The 18701-nt window shown below is 44.8% G+C and overlaps 1 protein-coding gene across 4 annotated transcripts in view; it reads left to right on the forward strand.

Moving 5' to 3' along the window:
• The window catches only part of LOC124550910 (interference hedgehog), a 556726-nt gene that overhangs the window by 416874 nt on the left and 121151 nt on the right, over positions 1–18701 (forward strand). For all 4 annotated transcript variants that reach the window (XR_006967749.1, XM_047125700.1, XM_047125701.1 and 1 more), the window contains exon 2: positions 6957–7048. Coding sequence is in view for 3 of the 4 variants with exons in the window: in XM_047125700.1 (XP_046981656.1) it covers positions 6970–7048 (79 nt within the window). In the remaining variant the exon portion in view is untranslated. The remainder of the gene's footprint in view (positions 1–6956; positions 7049–18701) is intronic.

The raw sequence follows: 18701 nt of genomic DNA on the forward strand, positions 1-18701 counted from the left end.
GATGTGGTGCTACAGACGAATGTTGGAAATTGGATGGACTGTTAAGGTAATGAATGAGGAGGTTCTGGGCAGAATCGGAGGGGAAAGAAATACGCGGAAAACACCGACAAGGATAAAGGACAGAATGATATGACATCTGTTAACACATCGGGGAATGACTTACATGGTTCTAGAGGGAGCTGCAGAGGGCAAAAACTGTAGAAGAATACAGAGATTGGAATACACCCAACAAATATTTGAGGACGTAGGTTGGAAGTGCTACGAACGAACGCTAATACTGTTCATTGATGTTTTGTTGATATTTTGTTGGCGCCTACCTGCATAGGGAGAAATGATCATCATGATAAAATAACAGAAATGTGAGCTCGAACGGAAAGATTTAAGAAAGAGAGTAATGGACAACTAAATTTTTTGGATGTATTGGTTATTAAACGGGCAGATGGGACTTTAGGGCAGCAGGTATATAGGAAAGACAGACACACCGATCGTTACCTACATAAAAATTCGAATCATCATCCTAGGCAGAAGAGAGGAGGGGACGCATCAAACCAGTCAGAAGACTGATGACTAAAAAAAAAAAAAAAAAACAGACTCTGGCTCTGTGTTGCAACAATGGCTGATCGTGACAGAATTCGGACCATTCGAACTCCAGTCGTGGAGGAAAGACAAAAGACTGGAGAAAGATCTTGGAACTTGTGTATGTACAATTTCAGCATCTATAAGGTTTAGTCATCCTCTATGGGCTGTCCCGCATGAACACAGCGGCCAGCGATGTAGCAACACAACTACCAACTTTCGTTTCTGTCGCACAACTCCTTTTTAGTGTTGCGATTTTTTTTCCATCAGTGTAATTAGGGCCGGCCGAAGTGGCCGAGCGGTTCTAGGCGCTTCAGTCTGCAACCGCGCGACCGCTACGGTCGCAGGTTCGAATCCTGCCTCGGGCATGGATGTGTGTGATGTCCTTAGGTTAGTTAAGTTTAAGTAGTTCTAAGTTCTCGGGGACTGATGACCTCAGAGGTTAAGTCCCGTAGTGCTCAGAGCCATTTGAACCATTTTTGTGTAATTAGGGACATAGGATGCAAGTGTTACTTTGAGATGAAAAAGTTGGCAAGGAGAGCTGAATTTTTTTATTGTGTTGGTCCATAGTGCGACCTCCTAAATATGTAACATTTTTTAACTGTATTTTGTGAACAGTAATGGTGCTATGACACGCCCTTGGAGTACGCCCGAAGTTGCTCATAAGTAACGAATTGCTGTGTTCTGTTTGCTAGGAACTGTTCAGAAAACTGGTATGATAGTACGCTTGCATTTCGTTCAGTAGATGGCAGTGCGGAACTAGGCCGAACGCTTTTCTGGAGTCAAGGAACACACGGCGTCTATCTGGACATGTGCGTCTACTGCCTTATAAGTCTCGTGTGCGAACAGAGAGAGCCGGGTTTGAGGCAGTCGTTGTTTGCGGAACAGATGTCGACTGGTAACTATTGGTGACAAAACTGGTTACACAGTCAGTGGTTAGCGACAAAACATTTGCTAATCCTATACACGGGAACAGGAATGTTGTTACTGATTCGAAAGTTGTCCAGCCATTCTGAGTCTAAAAAATGTTGAAATAGAATGCATGATGTCCAGCCAGTGGTCATTTCGCACCTTCTTCCACAACGTTCGTGACGTAGTAGGTGGGTGTACGAAGACAGTTTCACCCACACACCAACACAGCATGTTGTTCTCAATGGAGAGACGCCTACAGACGTTAAAGTAACCTCTGGCGTGCCACAGGGGAGTGTTATGGGACCATTGCTTTTCACAATATATATAAATGACCTAGTAGATAGTGTCGGAATTTCCATGCGGCTTTTCGCGGATGATTCTGTGGTACACAGAGAAGTTGTAGCATTAGAAAATTGTAGCGAAATGCAGGAAGATCTGCAGCGGATAGGCACTTGGTGCAGGGAGTGGCAACTGACCCTTAACATAGACAAATGTAATGTATTGCGAATACATAGAAAGAAGGATCCTTTATTGTATGATTATATGATAGCGGAACAAACACTGGTAGCAGTTACTTCCGTAAAATATCTGGGAGTATGCGTGCGGAACGATTTGAAGTGGAATGATCATATTAAATTAATTGTTGGTAAGGCGGGTGCCGGATTGAGCTTCATTGGGAGAGTCCTTAGGAAATGTAGTCCATCAACAAAGGAGGTGGCTTACAAAACGCTCGTTCGACCTATACTTGAGTATTGCTCATCAGTGTGGGATCCGTACCAGATCGGGTTGACAGAGGAGATAGAGAAGATCCAAAGAAGAGCGGCGCGTTTCGTCACAGGGTTATTTGGTAAGCGTGATAGCGTTACGGAGATGTTTAGCAAACTCAAGTGGCAGAGGCGCTCTGCATCGCGGTGTAGCTTGCTGTCCAGGTTTCGAGAGGGTACGTTTCTGGATGAGGTATCGAATACATTGCTTCCTTCTACTTATACCTCCAGAGGAGATGAATGTAAAATTAGAGAGATTCGAGCGCGCACGGAGGCTTTCCGGCAGTCCTTTATCCCGCGAACCATACGCGACTGGAACAGGAAAGGGAGGTAATGACAGTGGCACGTAAAGTGCCCTCCGCCGCACACCGTTGGGTGGCTTGCGGAGTATAAATGTAGATGTAGATGTAGAAGTTTTTGTGCTCAGATTTGCACCAGGCGTTGCGTTGTCATGGAGAAGCAGAAATACGTTTGCATTTCTGTGGCGAAGATCCCGCTGAAATCATTTCTTAAATTTCCTGAGGGAATTAAAATACCCATCAAAGTAAACAGAATAACCCCTTCAGACTCTCAGAAGGTCGTCGCCATGACTTTACTTTCTGATCTACATCCACATGGTTACTCTGCAATTCACACCTAAGTGCCTGGCAGAGGGTTCATCGAACCATTTTCATACCACTTCTCCACCATTCCATTCTCGAATGGCGCGTGGGAAGAAGGAACACCTAAATCTTTCCGTTCGAGCTCTGATTTCTCCTATTTTATTATGATGATCATTTCTCCCTACGTAGGTGGGTGTCAAAAAAATATTTACGCATTCGTCAAAGAAAGTTGGTGATTGAAATTTCGTAAATAGATCTCGCCGCAAAGAAAACCACCTTTGTTTCAGTGACTACCATCCCAACTCGTGTATCATATCAGTGACACTCTCACCCCTATTGCGCGATATCACGAAACGGGCTGCCATTCTTTGCACTTTTTCGATGTCCTCCGTCAATCCTACCTGGTACCGCGCAGCAATATTCCAGCAGAGGACGGACAAGTGTAATGTAGGCTGTCTCTTTAGTGGGTTTGTCGCATCTTCTAAGTGTTCTGCCAACAAAGCGGAGTCTTTGTTTCGCCTCCCCCACAATATTATCTATGTGGTCTTTCCAGTTTAAGTTTCTCGTAATTGTAATTCCTAGGTATTTAGTCGAATTGACAGCCTTAGATTTGCGCAATTTATCGTATACCCAAAATTTATCGGATTTCTTTTAGTACGCATATGGACGACCTCGCACTTTTCTTTGTTTAGTGCCAATTGCCACTTTTCGCACCACACAGAAATTCTCTCTAGATCATTTTGTAATTGGAATTGATCATCTGATGATTTTACTAGACGGTAAATTACAGCATCATCTGCAAACAGTCTAAGGGGGCTGCTCAGATTATCACCTAGATCAGTTACGTAAATCAGGAACAGCAGAGGGCCTATGACAGTACCTTGCGGAACGCCAGATATCACATCTGTTCTACTCGATGATTTACCGTCTATCACTACGAACTGTGACGTCTCTGAGAAGAAATCACGAATAGTCACACAAACTGAGACGATACTCCATATTCACGCAATGTGATTAACAGTCGCTTGTGAGGAACGGTATCAAAAGCCTTCTGGAAATCTAGGAATATGGAATCGATCTGAGATCCCTTGTCGACAGCTCTCATTACTTCATGGGAATAAACAGCTAGCTGCGTTGCACAAGAACGATATTTTCTGAATCCGTGTTGGTTATTTATCAATAAGTCATTTTCTTCAAGGTGATTCATAATGTTAGATTACAGTATATGCTCCAAAATCCTACTGGAAATTGAGGGTAGTGATATGGGTCTGTAATTCCATGGGTTACTCCTATTTCCTTTCTTGAATATTGGCGTAACCTGTGCTACTTTCCAGTCTTTAGGAACAGATCTTTCGTCAAGTGAGCGGTTGCATATGATTGCTAAGAAAGACGCTATTGTGTCCGCATACTCCGAAAGGAGTATACCATGTGGACCGGAAGACTTGCCTTTGTTAAGTGATTTGAGTTGTTTCGCAACACCTAAGATATCTACTTTTATGTCTCTCATGCGAACAACTGTTCTGGTTTTGAATTCTGGAATATTTACTTCGTCTTATTTCGTGAAGGAATTACGGAAAACTGTATTTAGTAATTCCGCTTTAGTGGCACCATCATCGGTAACATTTCCGTCGGTATCGCGCAGTAACTCTAGTGACTGCTTCTTGCTTCTGGTGTACTTTACATACGACCGGAATCTCTTTGGGTTTTCTACCGCATTTTGAGACAATATTTCATTGTGGAAACTATGATGCGACTTTGAAATTTTTTTTCGGAGGAGAGGTGATGTGGCGCCACTGCATGGATTGCTGTTTTGTTTTCGGTTCGAAGTGATGAACCCATGAAATATTATAAATGCTATTTCTGAAATGAAAGGGAAGCAGTGGTTGGGAAAGGAGTGAGACAGGGTTGTAGCCTCTCCCCGATGTTATTCAATCTGTATACTGAGCAAGCAGTAAAGGAAATAAAAGAAAAATTCGGAGTAGGTATTAAAATTCATGGAGATGAAGTAAAAACTTTGAGGTTCGCCGATGACGTTGTAATTCTGTCAGAGACAGCAAAGGACTTGGAAGAGCAGTTGAGCGGAATGGACAGTGTCTTGAAAGGAGGATATAAGATGAACATCAACAAAAGCAAAACGAGGATAATGGAATGTAGTCAAATTAAATCGGGTGATGCTGAGGGGATTAGATTAGGAAATGAGACACTTAAAGTAGTAAAGGAGTTTTGCTATTTAGGGAGTAAAATAACTGATGATGGTCGAAGTAGAGAGGATATAAAATGTAGACTGACAATGGCAAGGAAATCGTTTCTGAAGAAGAGAAATTTGTTAACATCGAGAATAGATTTAAGTGTCAGGAAGTCGTTTCTGAAAGTATTTGTACGGAGTGTAGCCATGTATGGAAGTGAAACATGGACGATAACCAGTTTGGACAAGAAGAGAATAGAAGCTTTCGAAATGTGGTGCTACAGAAGAATGCTGAAGATAAGGTGGGTAGATCACGTAACTAATGAGGAGGTATTGAATAGGATTGGGGAGAAGAGAAGTTTGTGGCACAACTTGACTAGAAGAAGGAATCGGTTGCTAGGACATGTTTTGAGGCATCAAGGGATCACAAATTAGCATTGGAGGGCAGCGTGGAAGGTAAAAATCGTAGAGGGAGACCAAGAGATCAATACACTAAGCAGATTCAGAAGGATGTAGGTTGCAGTAGGTACTGGGTGATGAAGAAGCTTGCACAGGATAGAGTAGCATGGAGAACTGCATCAAACCAGTCTCAGGACTGAAGACCACAACAACATATTTCTGTTTATATATTTTTGCCGAACAGATTGGATTTATAAAGAACAAATTTATTTACTTAAATAATAGGGCTACATGTTTCATCGTTTGTGACGATGTTCGAGAAAAAATTGTCACGGATCAGCCTCGTAACACGCAAGCAATTCCGCACAGACGACCCCTTCGTTGCTCTTTATTGGCTTCTGTTAGGCGACGAGGCACACACCTCTGATAATGCCAGCTGGTGGACCAGTGTATCAGCACTACGAACCCAGTTGTTCAGCGACGTGTTTCATTGTGATTGTGGATCGCCTCGAATGAGAGTGTCCGCACGTTCCAGCATTCTAGGAGTCACAGCTGTGTGCGATCGGCTGGCACGCGTGAGATCGGACAGGTTTTCACGACCTTGTTGCCATTATGACAGACGCCTGGCGCAGCGACTCTCCGTGCTTTTGTTCACTGCCGGGTGTCCGTAGTCATCGTGCAAGCGCCAGTGAGAATATCTGCGATGCTCTGGTTTTCCGCCCAAAGAAACTCAATGACACCTCTCTGGTTGGAACCCACCTTAGTTACAGATGTTATTTTGAAGGCTATGTACAGTGCCGCTACTTATAGGAACTTCCTGAAATTATAGGTGGGAGCTGAAGCGGGAATATTCCATGATGTCCAACAACAAATTCCGCATTTTTTTCACCCGAAATTGGCGGAGAAAAACACGTGTCGCATTACTTATTGAACGCCCTTCGTACATCTGAAGTTAGTTAACGTAAATTTGAGTTTGTTCTACTACTTTTAGAGTAGTTCGAAATGAAACCACTTTTATGCAATTTTGTTGCAAAATTTATTAAATTATGGGCACATATTTGCTTGTTATTGAGGACTGTGATTTGTTTTCGGCATTATGAGTTTGTGGGAGTTTCGAGATATGGGACTGTGTCTATGCCAGTTTGCTTTATAAAATATCACCATAAATGATGGGTGGTTGAAAACGTGCTAGTGCTTCTGAAGTGAAACCATCTCCTTAAACTATTGATTGTTTACTGTTTCCCAGTTTTTTCTTGTTTTCGTTGCTTGCTGTGATAATAAAGGTTAGTTTTGAGAAAAATTTTAAAAATATATTCGAAAGAGAAACAACGACCTTAAAAGTATTGAATGTTTACTTTAAGCCGATTTCTTCTCGTATTCGTTGCCTACATTGATAATAAAGATACTTTCGCAAAAAATTTTGAAGTTATATGTTTTTCATGTTGCTGGACTCAAAGTTTTTAAGATGTAGCAGACCTGGTACCACACTGCTGACGGCTTACTTTGTTGTGTTGGCAGGAATGCGGCCAGCATGGCGGTGTCGCAGGTGCTGTGGCGGCTGTCCGCCGCGCCTCTGCTGTTGGCGGCACTGACCGTCGTCCGCGCTGCAGGTGAGAGAGTAGCGAGCGTCAGTTCAACTGTTCGATTGGCGTTCAAGATATGGTTACGAAAACTGTGGCAGGATGAAATTTTTGAAGAGAAGCAGACCAAAGCAGGCCAACTTCAGAGACCGTTAAGATAATTATCTTTTATTGTTCCATCTCAAATGTAAGTTTTTAATTAGATTACATGTTTCGATCATTCTGGATCATCTTCAGATTGAAGTAGTTGCGCAGCAACCCATCTGGTGTACTCATGACCATATATCGGAATGCTATAATGGGTTTGAAGACACACGCATGTGTTGTTGCCGAACGTTGTTACTGACTTGGCCATTACACAGAAAAAATTTTTCACTATTGCAGAAACTTGTAGGTACAAACGTACTCGTGAGTGCGTCATTTGACTGGGCGTCTTTCCTGAACAGTTTCTTCTCTTCTAAAGATTAGTAAAGTCACCAGGACTGTACTGGTAGTAAGAGTAATGGCTGAAGTTGAGGGATTTACACTTCTTGTCTTCTTTCTACATCTACATGGTTACTCTGCAATTCACACTTAAGTGCCTGGCAGAGGGTTCATCGAACTGTTTTCATACTACTTCTCCACCATTCCACTTTCGAATGGCGCGTGGAAAAAAGGAACACCTAAATCTTTCCGTTCGAGCTCTGATTTCTCTTATTTTATTATGATGATCATTTCTCCCTACGTAGATGGGTGTCAAAAAAATATTTACGCATTCGGAAGAGAAAGTTGGTGATTCAAATTTCGTAAATAGATCTTGCCGCAAAGAAAACCGCCTTTGTTTCAGTGACTGCCACCCCAACTAGCGTATCACATCAGTGACACTCTCACCCCTATTGCGCGATAACACGAAACGGGCTGTCCTTCTTTGCACTTTTCCGATGTCCTCCGTCAATCCTACCTGGTAAGGATCCCATACGGCGCAGCAATATTCCAACAGAGGACGGACAAGTGTATGTAGGCTCTCTCTTTAGTGGGTTTGTCGCATCTTCTAAGTGTTCTGCCAACAAAGCGCAGTCTTGGTTTCGCCTTCCCCACAATATTAGCTATGTGGTCTTTCCAATTTAAGTTGCTCGTAATTGTAATTCCTAGGTATTGAGTCGAATTGACAGCCCATAGATTTGTGCGATTTATCGGATACCCAAAATTTATCGGATTTCTTTTAGTACCCATGTGGGTGACCTCGCACTTTTCTTTATTTAGTGCTATGTGCCACTTTTCGCACCATACAGAAGTTGTCTCTAGATCATTTTGTAATTGGAATTGATCGTCTGATGATTTTACTAGATGGTACATTACAGTGTCATCTGCAAACAATGTAAGGGGGCTGCTCAGATTATCACCTAGATCATTTATATAAATCGAGAACATCAGAGGGCCTTTTGTGTCATAAGTCTTTTCTATAGTTTGATGTGCCCATCAGGAGTTTCTTTACTGTGCCAACCTCTTCATCTCACCCAACCCTCAGTTATTAGTCCGATATACACTCCTGGAAATTGAAATAAGAACACCGTGAATTCATTGTCCCAGGAAGGGGAAACTTTATTGACACATTCCTGGGGTCAGATACATCACATGATCACACTGACAGAACCACAGGCACATAGACACAGGCAACAGAGCACGCACAATGTCGGCACTAGTACAGTGTATATCCACCTTTCGCAGCAATGCAGCCTGCTATTCTCCCATGGAGACGATCGTAGAGATGCTGGATGTAGTCCTGTGGAACGGCTTGCCATGCCATTTCCACCTGGCGCCTCAGTTGGACCAGCGTTCGTGCTGGACGTGCAGACCGCGTGAGACGACGCTTCATCCAGTCCCAAACATGCTCAATGGGGGACAGATCCGGAGATCTTGCTGGCCAGGGTAGTTGACTTACACCTTCTAGAGCACGTTGGGTGGCACGGGATACATGCGGACGCGCATTGTCCTGTTGGAACAGCAAGTTCCCTTGCCGGTCTAGGAATGGTAGAACGATGGGTTCGATGACGGTTTGGATGTACCGTGCACTATTCAGTGTCCCCTCGACGATCACCAGTGGTGTACGGCCAGTGTAGGAGATCGCTCCCCACACCATGATGCCGGGTGTTGGCCCTGTGTGCCTCGGTCGTATGCAGTCCTGATTGTGGCGCTCACCTGCACGGCGCCAAACACGCATACGACCATCATTGGCACCAAGGCAGAAGCGACTCTCATCGCTGAAGACGACACGTCTCCATTCGTCCCTCCATTCACGTCTGTCGCGACACCACTGGAGGCGGGCTGCACGATGTTGGGGCGTGAGCGGAAGACGGCCTAACGGTGTGCGGGACCGCAGCCCAGCTTCATGGAGACGGTTGCGAATGGTCCTCGCCGATACCCCAGGAGCAACAGTGTCCCTAATTTGCTGGGAAGTGGCGGTGCGGTCCCCTACGGCACTGCGTAGGATCCTACGGTCTTGGCGTGCATCCGTGCGTCGCTGCGGTCCGGTCCCAGGTCGACGGGCACGTGCACCTTCCGCCGACCACTGGCGACAACATCGATGTATTGTGGAGACCTCACGCCCCACGTGTTGAGCAATTCGGCGGTACGTCCACCCGGCCTCCCGCATGCCCACTATACGCCCTCGCTCAAAGTCCGTCAACTGCACATACGGTTCACGTCCACGCTGTCGCGGCATGCTACCAGTGTTAAAGACTGCGATGGAGCTCCGTATGCCACGGCAAACTGGCTGACACTGACGGCGGCGGTGCACAAATGCTGTGCAGCTAGCGCCATTCGACGGCCAACACCGCGGTGCCTGGTGTGTCCGCTGTGCCGTGCGTGTGATCATTGCTTGTACAGCCCTCTTGCAGTGTCCGGAGCAAGTATGGTGGGTCTGACACACCGGTGTCAATGTGTTCTTTTTTCCATTTCCAGGAGTGTATTCCAGTCTTTATCTTCGGCTAGATCCGGGAATTGAGCATGGGAAGACACTGACTAAATACCTTTGTGCCTGCTGTAATTAGCCTAATATTGTCTTCACCAGAAGAGGGAAAATCAAAGTGGCAGGCCAAGAACGAAGTGCTCGGATTAAAAAGGGTGTAAGGCAGTCTTTCACTCCCTACAGTTCACTCTATAGGATGTCCCAGAAATGTCACGCCAAGCTTCGATGGGTAGCAGTGGGTGTCTGGAGGAACAAATCGAGGATAGGAACCTTGCCCGGAAACGTCATCCAACGACGCTACAGAGCGTAGAAGTTATCGTCGCCGGCGCCGGCGCCTGCCAGTAGGCAACTCCACCGCCAGCAAACGTGACTATTTACACTGTCAGACCCTACACAGAACGTCTTACGATGTTGTTTGTTATTCTGCGACTGCGATTGACTGTCACGATCGCCGGTCAAGAAGATGCAGGCCTGTGTAGACAGGCCTTGTCCGATATGAATGCGATGCTTTTTTCCCTCGGTTGATGATGGTTTCGGACATGAGTTTCCATCCACAGTTTATTTTCCTCCTGTAACCATCTAAAATCTTCGATGGTTTTCGGTATACAGGAGAATAACACCACTTAGTGCCATACTAGTGCAACATCCATGCTGTCACAGATATTGTTCATCTGGTAGACGTTTGGGACAATCTTCAGCCTATAGAAGTGGCTATTCATGATATTTGCGTAGGAAAGTGGGAAGCAGTAAAGTATCGTAAAATATGTTAAGTATCAAAATATCTGGCATCCAACGAATGCAGACTATTTAAGAGAAATCGAAAAGAGGATGCTGTCAACAGGGAATGGTAAGATATGAGCCAATCAACATCTCTCGACCGTGTGTTTTAGTTTCTAGAACATACATTTTTAAGATGCTTTAGCATGTTCGAAGGCAACCAAAACCATCAAGGATTCAGTTGCAGCTGTCAAAGGACTGTCAGTGAGATTGGGCAACACATTGTGGGAAAACAGAGAAAGCAAATTTTACTTATGGCCTGAACATTATACTTGTAAAATTGTACAAGAAAAAGAGCAATTCGAAAACTGAAACAGAAACAGATCGCCGACCGGAGTGGCCGAGCGGTTCTAAACGCTACAGTCTGGAACCGCGCGACCGCTACGGTCGCAGGTTCGAATCCTGCCTCGGGCATGGATGTGTGTGATGTCCTTAGGTTAGTTAGGTTTAAGTAGTTGTAAGTTCTATGGGACTGATGACCACAGCAGTTAAGTCCCATAGTGCTCAGAGCCATTTGAACCAGAAACAGATCCACCATCGCAGTGCGGTTATTAGCTGAACGATCGCCTTCTAGATGCTAAACAAGATCTGCGAGGGCTATTCAGAAAGTAGGGAACGTTTTGGCATTAAAAAAAACTAATTACAAGAAATACATTTTGTTATATACATCTGAAAGAGCAACTGACATACTACTTTTCCACATATTCACCAAGCACATTGAGGCACTTATCATAGCGGTGGACAAGCTCTGAAAGACCTTCGTCGTAAAACTCTGCCGCTGAGACTTCAACCAGTGAGTCACGCTCGCCTGGATTTCCGCGTCGTCATCAAAGCGCTGCGTTGCAAGCCAGTTCTTCATCTTGGGAAACAAGTGGAAGTCGCTTGGTGCGAGATCGGGGCTGCAGGGCGGATGAGGGAAAATTTCCCATTTGAAAGAATAAAGGAGTTCTTTAGTGCGGTTTGCCGTGTGAGGTGGGGCATTGTCGTCCAAAAATAAAACTTTGGACGTCAGCTTTCCTCGGCGTTTGTTTTGAACTGCTCTTCTAAGGCTGTGCAAAGTTTGACAGTACCGGGCACAATTTATGGCTGCTCCGCGTTCGAGAAAATCAATAACGAGCACACCTTGCCTATCCCAAAACACTGTAGCCATCAACTTCCTTGCTGACAAGGTTTGCAAACATTTTCTGGTTTTTTTTTGGGGGGGGGGGGGGGGGGGGAGGGCTTTGTGCGCCCCCACTCCATGGACTGTAATTTTCTGTCGCAACTGACGTGTTGCACCCAAGTGTCGTCACCAGTTACGATTTGATCCAGTAATGAATTACTATGTTTGTGGTAGGCCTCCAGAAATGTCAACGTTGCCCCCATTCACTGTTCTTTATGGTGCTTTGTAAGCATTTTGGGCACAAATCGTGCACAAAATTTGTGGTAGCCTAGCTTTTGAGTGACAATTTCAGACAACAAAGTCCGTGAAACTTGTGGAAAAGAAAGCGAAAGCTGCGTTATTGTGAAGCGACGGTTTTCACGAATCGTTTCATCAACTTTAGCGACAAGATCGTCAGTCACAATGCTCGGGCGTCCACTCTTCGTTTTTTCGTCCAGCGGCGTCAGACATGACCGTTCCCTACTTTCTGAATAACCCTCGTATTACTACCTATCCAAAGCTACAAAAGCTGCGCTGAATTATTTCAGCTATATGGCCAAAACTTCAGATTCTGAAACACTGTTATGAGGAGCAGGGTATGTCAACAATACAACAGGTAGAAGCGTAAAGTTCTTCTAAAAATAATTTTTGCACATTACGTACATAAGAAGTTGTGATATGGTATCAGATGTCTTTGTGGTCGTATGTTGTATTTTACACCATTCTATAAACTCCTCATCTAACATCAATGTTAAAAACATCGAACATTACTGTCGGCCATCCAGGTTTAGACGTAGATGATAAACTCGAATTCTATATCGATGCCTTCCATAAATAGCACATCTCTGGTCTCGACTACTACTCCCCTATCATGTCCTTCGATTCTTATAACGTACTCGGGGTACTGTAGTAAAGTTCGCGACAATCCAGAAAGTTTTTGACACCGCTTCTCAGAGGTAGCATCCAATGAAATTGTGTGTTTGGCATATCGTCTCTATTGTTTGACTGAATTTGTGATTTCCTGTCATAATGTTCACTCTTGGAATTAATTGCCAGGAAGTCATAGCGTGAAACAGAAATGACGTCTGGCATTCTCCAACGAACTCTTACAAGCCCTCAACTGGTCTTAATCTGTAGTTTGGAGACAGTCTGAGTAGCCTTGTTAAACTGTTAGCAGTCGATGACGTCATTTGAAGTCTAGTAAAATCATCCGAAGTCCAAAAGGAATTGCACAATGTCAGGTCGTCCACATGAATACTGAAAAAAAAAACTTTCCTTAAATTTCCGTTACGCGATAAATAATACAAATTTAATAGTTGTAGGTTCAGCTAAATATCTAGTGGTTGTAATTACAAACAGCTTAAATTGCAACCATCACGTAGAAAATGTTGTGGGGAAGGCAAACCAAAGATTGCGCTTAGAAGGTGCGACAGGTCTTTTTAAACAGACAGCCTGTAGTGACGGGGAGGGGAGGGGCGGTGTCCCACTATCCTTTAAATAATCAGTCTTCCTACCTGGATAGGTTTCAGGTTGTCTGCCCCTATCTCTGCGATGGTAGATACTGGTTTAGCCGACAAAAGCAGCGTTGACGAAAATTCAACTAAGTACATGTCACACAAAGACCACATAACTCAAGTCCATGGGTAATAACTGAAAGTTAGATAAACTATCGAGTTTTCGGGATTCTTGCATGACTCGTTTAAAAATGTCTAAAATTTCCTTTAAGTTGGTTTATTGTATTTAGAGCACGGAAAATGACTATCAGGTTCGTATTTAACACCCCCACATCAGTATGCAATATTACTGACCGCTTTTGTTACAAATTTACACCCGAAAACAGCCAGAAAATATTTAGTCCGACCCGATAATTTGAACGTCCTAAACAATCACTGACCCACGACTACCTGCGAGTTAACTCATTCAATCGGTTTCCTCTAAAGAAATGATCGCCATAGTGTCTCATCATCTGCACGAAACACGCCACGCGGACTTTATGTCCGACATGAAATTTTCACACTCAAATATCCCCTAAAGTAAACCACTCACAAAGCTTTAACTTTCACAAAATGTTCAAAACTGTAGTCGCTTTCCGTCAACGACACGAGAACTGATCAAACTCGTGAATTTATTCATTTTGGAACCAATTTGATGAGCGCTGTTTAATGTAGATGTTTACAAGAAAACTGTTATCGAGCGACTATCTCGATTCATAGATCTGAGGTACAAAGCCGTACTTAAACGCGCGGAAATGGCTATCAAGTCCTATTCAAATGGTTCATATGGCTCTGAGCACTATGGGACTTAACATCTGATGTCATGAACTACTTAAACCTAACTAACCTAAGGACATCACACACATCCATGCCCGAGGCAGGATTCGAATCTGCGACCGTGGCAGTCGCGCGGTTCCGGACTGAAGCGCCTAGAACCGCTCGGCCATAGCGACCGGCCTAGTCATATTGGCTAGTGTGTCAAGCAGCGAATCAGACCATTTCGAGCTCTTCTAGATTTGCGGTATTTGTAATGCCAGGTTACCACAAGTAATTTAGACTAGAAGTCTCGTAATTCCGAAACTAAATAAAATTTAATGAAAACAAAATACGATTCCTTTCGACAAAATAAATTACTAATAAATTTAATACTCAACGCCCCTTCTGACAGGCTTTTACAAAATCAAGCTCACGCAGACATATGTCACAAATTAGTCTATTGCACAACTTTCTGACGCATCCATTTACATAGTTTTAAATAAAATATCACATTCTCACTTTACGCATACCCTCCATTCACTCTCTCAGCCTCTCCAGAACACTCGCACAACCATAACGGGATGAAATAATAATTTTCCAAAGTTTTTTAATTATGTCACAAGTAAGTGGTAATGAAACTAAAGTAAATTCCAGAAAATTAGATTATATGAACCTATCCTCTTGGGTGTACTTTCAATTCATACTATAGACGAATAAATTACAGTTCCTAACTCAGTATCACAATGTCAGCACGGTTATTATGTGTTTCAGTTAAAAATTGATATCTCCGAAAGTACTGAAGTTATTGATTTGAAATTTTAACAGTGAGGTTGTCAGAATTAAATTTTCACTTTCCAGCGGAGTGTGCGTTGATATGAAACATCCTAGCATATAAAAACTGTGTGTGGGACCAGGACACGAACTCGGGACCTTTGCCTTTCGCGGGCATATGCTCTACCATCTGAGCTACCTAGGCACGACTCATGACCCCTCCTTCAGGTTTAATTCCGACAGCAACTCGTCTCGTACCGTTTAAACTTCACAGAAGCTCTCCTGCAGACCTTGCAGAACTACCACTCCTGGGAGAAAGGATATTGTGGAGACATGGCTTAGCCACAGCCTTGGGGATGTTTCCAGAATTAAATTTTCACTCTGCATCGGAGTGTGCGGTGATATGAAACTTCCTAGCCGATTAAAACTGGGTGCCGGACCGAGACTCGAACTCGGGACTTTGGCCTTTCTCGGGCAAGTGTTGTACGGTTGTGCTGATTTTTATCCACTTGACAACTTGGTGTGAGGTTCAACGTAAAATGAACACATTGCACAAGAAAAAGATTTTTAAGACCTGAAGACAACAGCAAAGTCCGTTCAAAACTGGTTGTCTTAGACAAAAAAAATATTTGTATAAAATGCGTGTTTAAACCACCATCAGCGAAAGGCAAAGGTCCCGAGTTCGAGTCTCGGTCCAGTACAGTTTTAATCTGACAGGAAGTTTCACATCAGCGCACACTCCGCTGCAGAGTGAAAATCTCATTCTGAAAACATCCCCTAGGCTGTGGCTAAGCTGTCTCCGCAGTATCCTTTCTTCCAGCAGTGCTAGTTCTGCAAAGTTCGCAGAAGAGCTTCTGTGAAGTTTGGAAGGTAGGAGACGAGGTACTGGCAGAATTGAAGCTGTGAGAACGGGTCGTGAGTCGTGCTTGGGTAGCTCAGTTGGTAGAGCACTTGCCCGCTAAAGGCAAAGGTCCCGAGTTCGAGTCTCGGTCCGGTACACAGTTTTAATCTGTCAATAAGTTTCATATCAGCGGACACTCCGCTACAGAGTGAAAATTTCGTTCCGGATTACATTTATCATTACTTAAATAATGTGTAGATCATGTCACTAATATCAGTAACCAATAATAACAAGCATACACGTACCAGCCCTGATCTACTCACTGCTCTGTGTACGCTTGTTACTAGTGTGGTGTCACCGCCAGACACCATACTTGCTAGGTGGTAGCTTAAATCGGCCGCGGTCCATTTAGTACATGTCGGACCCGCGTGTCGCCACTGTGTGATCGCAGACCGAGCGCCACCACAAGGCAGGTCTCGAGATACGAGCTAGCACTCGCCCCAGTTGTACGACGACTTTGCTAGCGACTACACTGAGGAAGCCTTTCTCTCATTTGCCGAGAGACAGTTAGAATAGCCTTCAGCTAAGTCCATGGCTACGACCTAGCAAGGCGCCATTAACCGTATCTGAAGATAGTCTTATTTGTATTATCAAGAGCGACGTACCACAAGGATAGAATAAAGTATTCGAGGAGCTGCATACTTTTCTTATTAGAATTCACTACTTATCCTGTTCCAGAATTCACGCCCGTCTGCATTAGATAGCTTCCATTTCGGCCTCCTCTATCTACAAGGTGTTGGCACATTTACCAACACATCAACTAGTATGTTTGCTTCTGACAGTTCTGTGTCGTATATTGATATTCATGACGTGCTCTACACATTATTTAAGTAACGACAAATGTGATGCTGTGGGTTAGACCATTTTAATCCTTATCCGTGAAGATGACCCATGACTTAAACCGGTCGATATTTGCGTTTAAAATAAAAACAGCTGGTGGTTAAACACGCATTTTATATATTACTTCCAAATATTTAAAAAAATGTTTTATACTACACTCCTGGAAATTGAAATAAGAACACCGTGAATTCATTGTCCCAGGAAGGGGAAACTTTATTGACACATTCCTGGGGTCAGATACATCACATGATCACACTGACAGAACCACAGGCACATAGACACAGGCAACAGAGCATGCACAATGTCGGCACTAGTACAGTGTATATCCACCTTTCGCAGCAATGCAGGCTGCTATTCTCCCATGGAGACGATCGTAGAGATGCTGGATGAAGTCCTGTGGAACGGCTTGCCATGCCATTTCCACCTTGTGCCTCAGTTGGACCAGCGTTCGTGCTGGACGTGCAGACCGCGTGAGACGACGCTTCATCCAGTCCCAAACATGCTCAATGGGGGACAGATCCGGAGATCTTGCTGGCCAGGGTAGTTGACTTACACCTTCTGGAGCACGTTGGGTGGCACGGGATACATGCGGACGTGCATTGTCCTGTTGGAACAGCAAGTTCCCTTGCCGGTCTAGGAATGGTAGAACGATGGGTTCGATGACGGTTTGGATGTACCGTGCACTATTCAGTGTCCCCTCGACGATCACCAGTGGTGTACGGCCAGTGCAGGAGATCGCTCCCCACACCATGATGCCGGGTGTTGGCCCTGTGTGCCTCGGTCGTATGCAGTCCTGATTGTAGCGTTCACCTGCACGGCACCAAACACGCATACGACCTTCATTGGCACCAAGGCAGAAGCGACTCTCATCGCTGAAGACGACACGTCTCCATTCGTCTCTCCATTCACGCCTGTCGCGACACCACTGGAGGCGGGCTGCACGATGTTGGGGCGTGAGCGGAAGACGGCCTAACGGTGTGCGGGACCGTAGCCCAGCTTCATGGAGACGTTTGCGAATGGTCCTCGCCGATACCCCAGGAGCAACAGTGTCCCTAATTTGCTGGGAAGTGGCGGTGCAGTCCCCTACGGCACTGCGTAGGATCCTACGGTCTTGGCGTGCATCCGTGCGTCGCTGCGGTCCGGTCCCAGGTCGACGGGCACGTGCACCTTCCGCCGACCACTGGCGACAACATCGATGTACTGTGGAGACCTCACGCCCCACGTGTTGAGCAATTCGGCGGTACGTCCACCCGGCCTCCCGCATGCCCACTATACGCCCTCGCTCAAAGTCCGTCAACTGCACATACGGTTCACGTCCACGCTGTCGCGGCATGCTACGAGTGTTAAAGACTGCGATGGAGCTCCGTATGCCACGGCAAACTGGCTGACACTGACGGCGGCGGTGCACAAATGGTGCGCAGCTAGCGCCATTCGACGGCCAACACCGCGGTTCCTGGTGTGTCCGCTGTGCCGTGCGTGTGATCATTGCTTGTACAGCCCTCTCGCAGTGTCCGGAGCAAGTATGGTGGGTCTGACACACCGGTGTCAATGTGTTCTTTTTTCCATTTCCAGGAGTGTATATATGCTGTTGAATGTTTTTTAGCACTTCGGATGCGATTTCATCATTTGAACTTCGGGAACTTAGTGTTCATGAGCTAAAAAATAAATTGAAAATTTTTAAATAAATTTCTTTCAAAAATGTTTCAAGAACATAAGTGACCGGTTTCGTTCTTATCACATGACGATCATCAGACCTGTAATTTAATTTAGAAAGCAGTAGAAACCTTACTAGATTGACAATAAAATATGACAAAATGCTTATAAGGATAAAATACAATAAGACTTGTTATACCCGTGGCATCCTTCTAAGATGGTAGGTAGAGGACTCTTCTCAGCTGCTGTGATGTCAGCTGGTGCCAGCAAGTGACGGGCATACGCTTAAGAACGAAGACGCTCCGCCTACCTCTTCTCCCTCTACCTCACGTCAACCAGTCAGTTGAGAAAATCATAGGACCCAGTTCTACCCGTGGCAGAAATGTACCTTAGAACAGTACATA

The sequence above is a fragment of the Schistocerca americana genome, chromosome 9 (assembly GCF_021461395.2).
Source record: "Schistocerca americana isolate TAMUIC-IGC-003095 chromosome 9, iqSchAmer2.1, whole genome shotgun sequence".
In the NCBI taxonomy this organism is placed as follows: domain Eukaryota; kingdom Metazoa; phylum Arthropoda; class Insecta; order Orthoptera; family Acrididae; genus Schistocerca; species Schistocerca americana.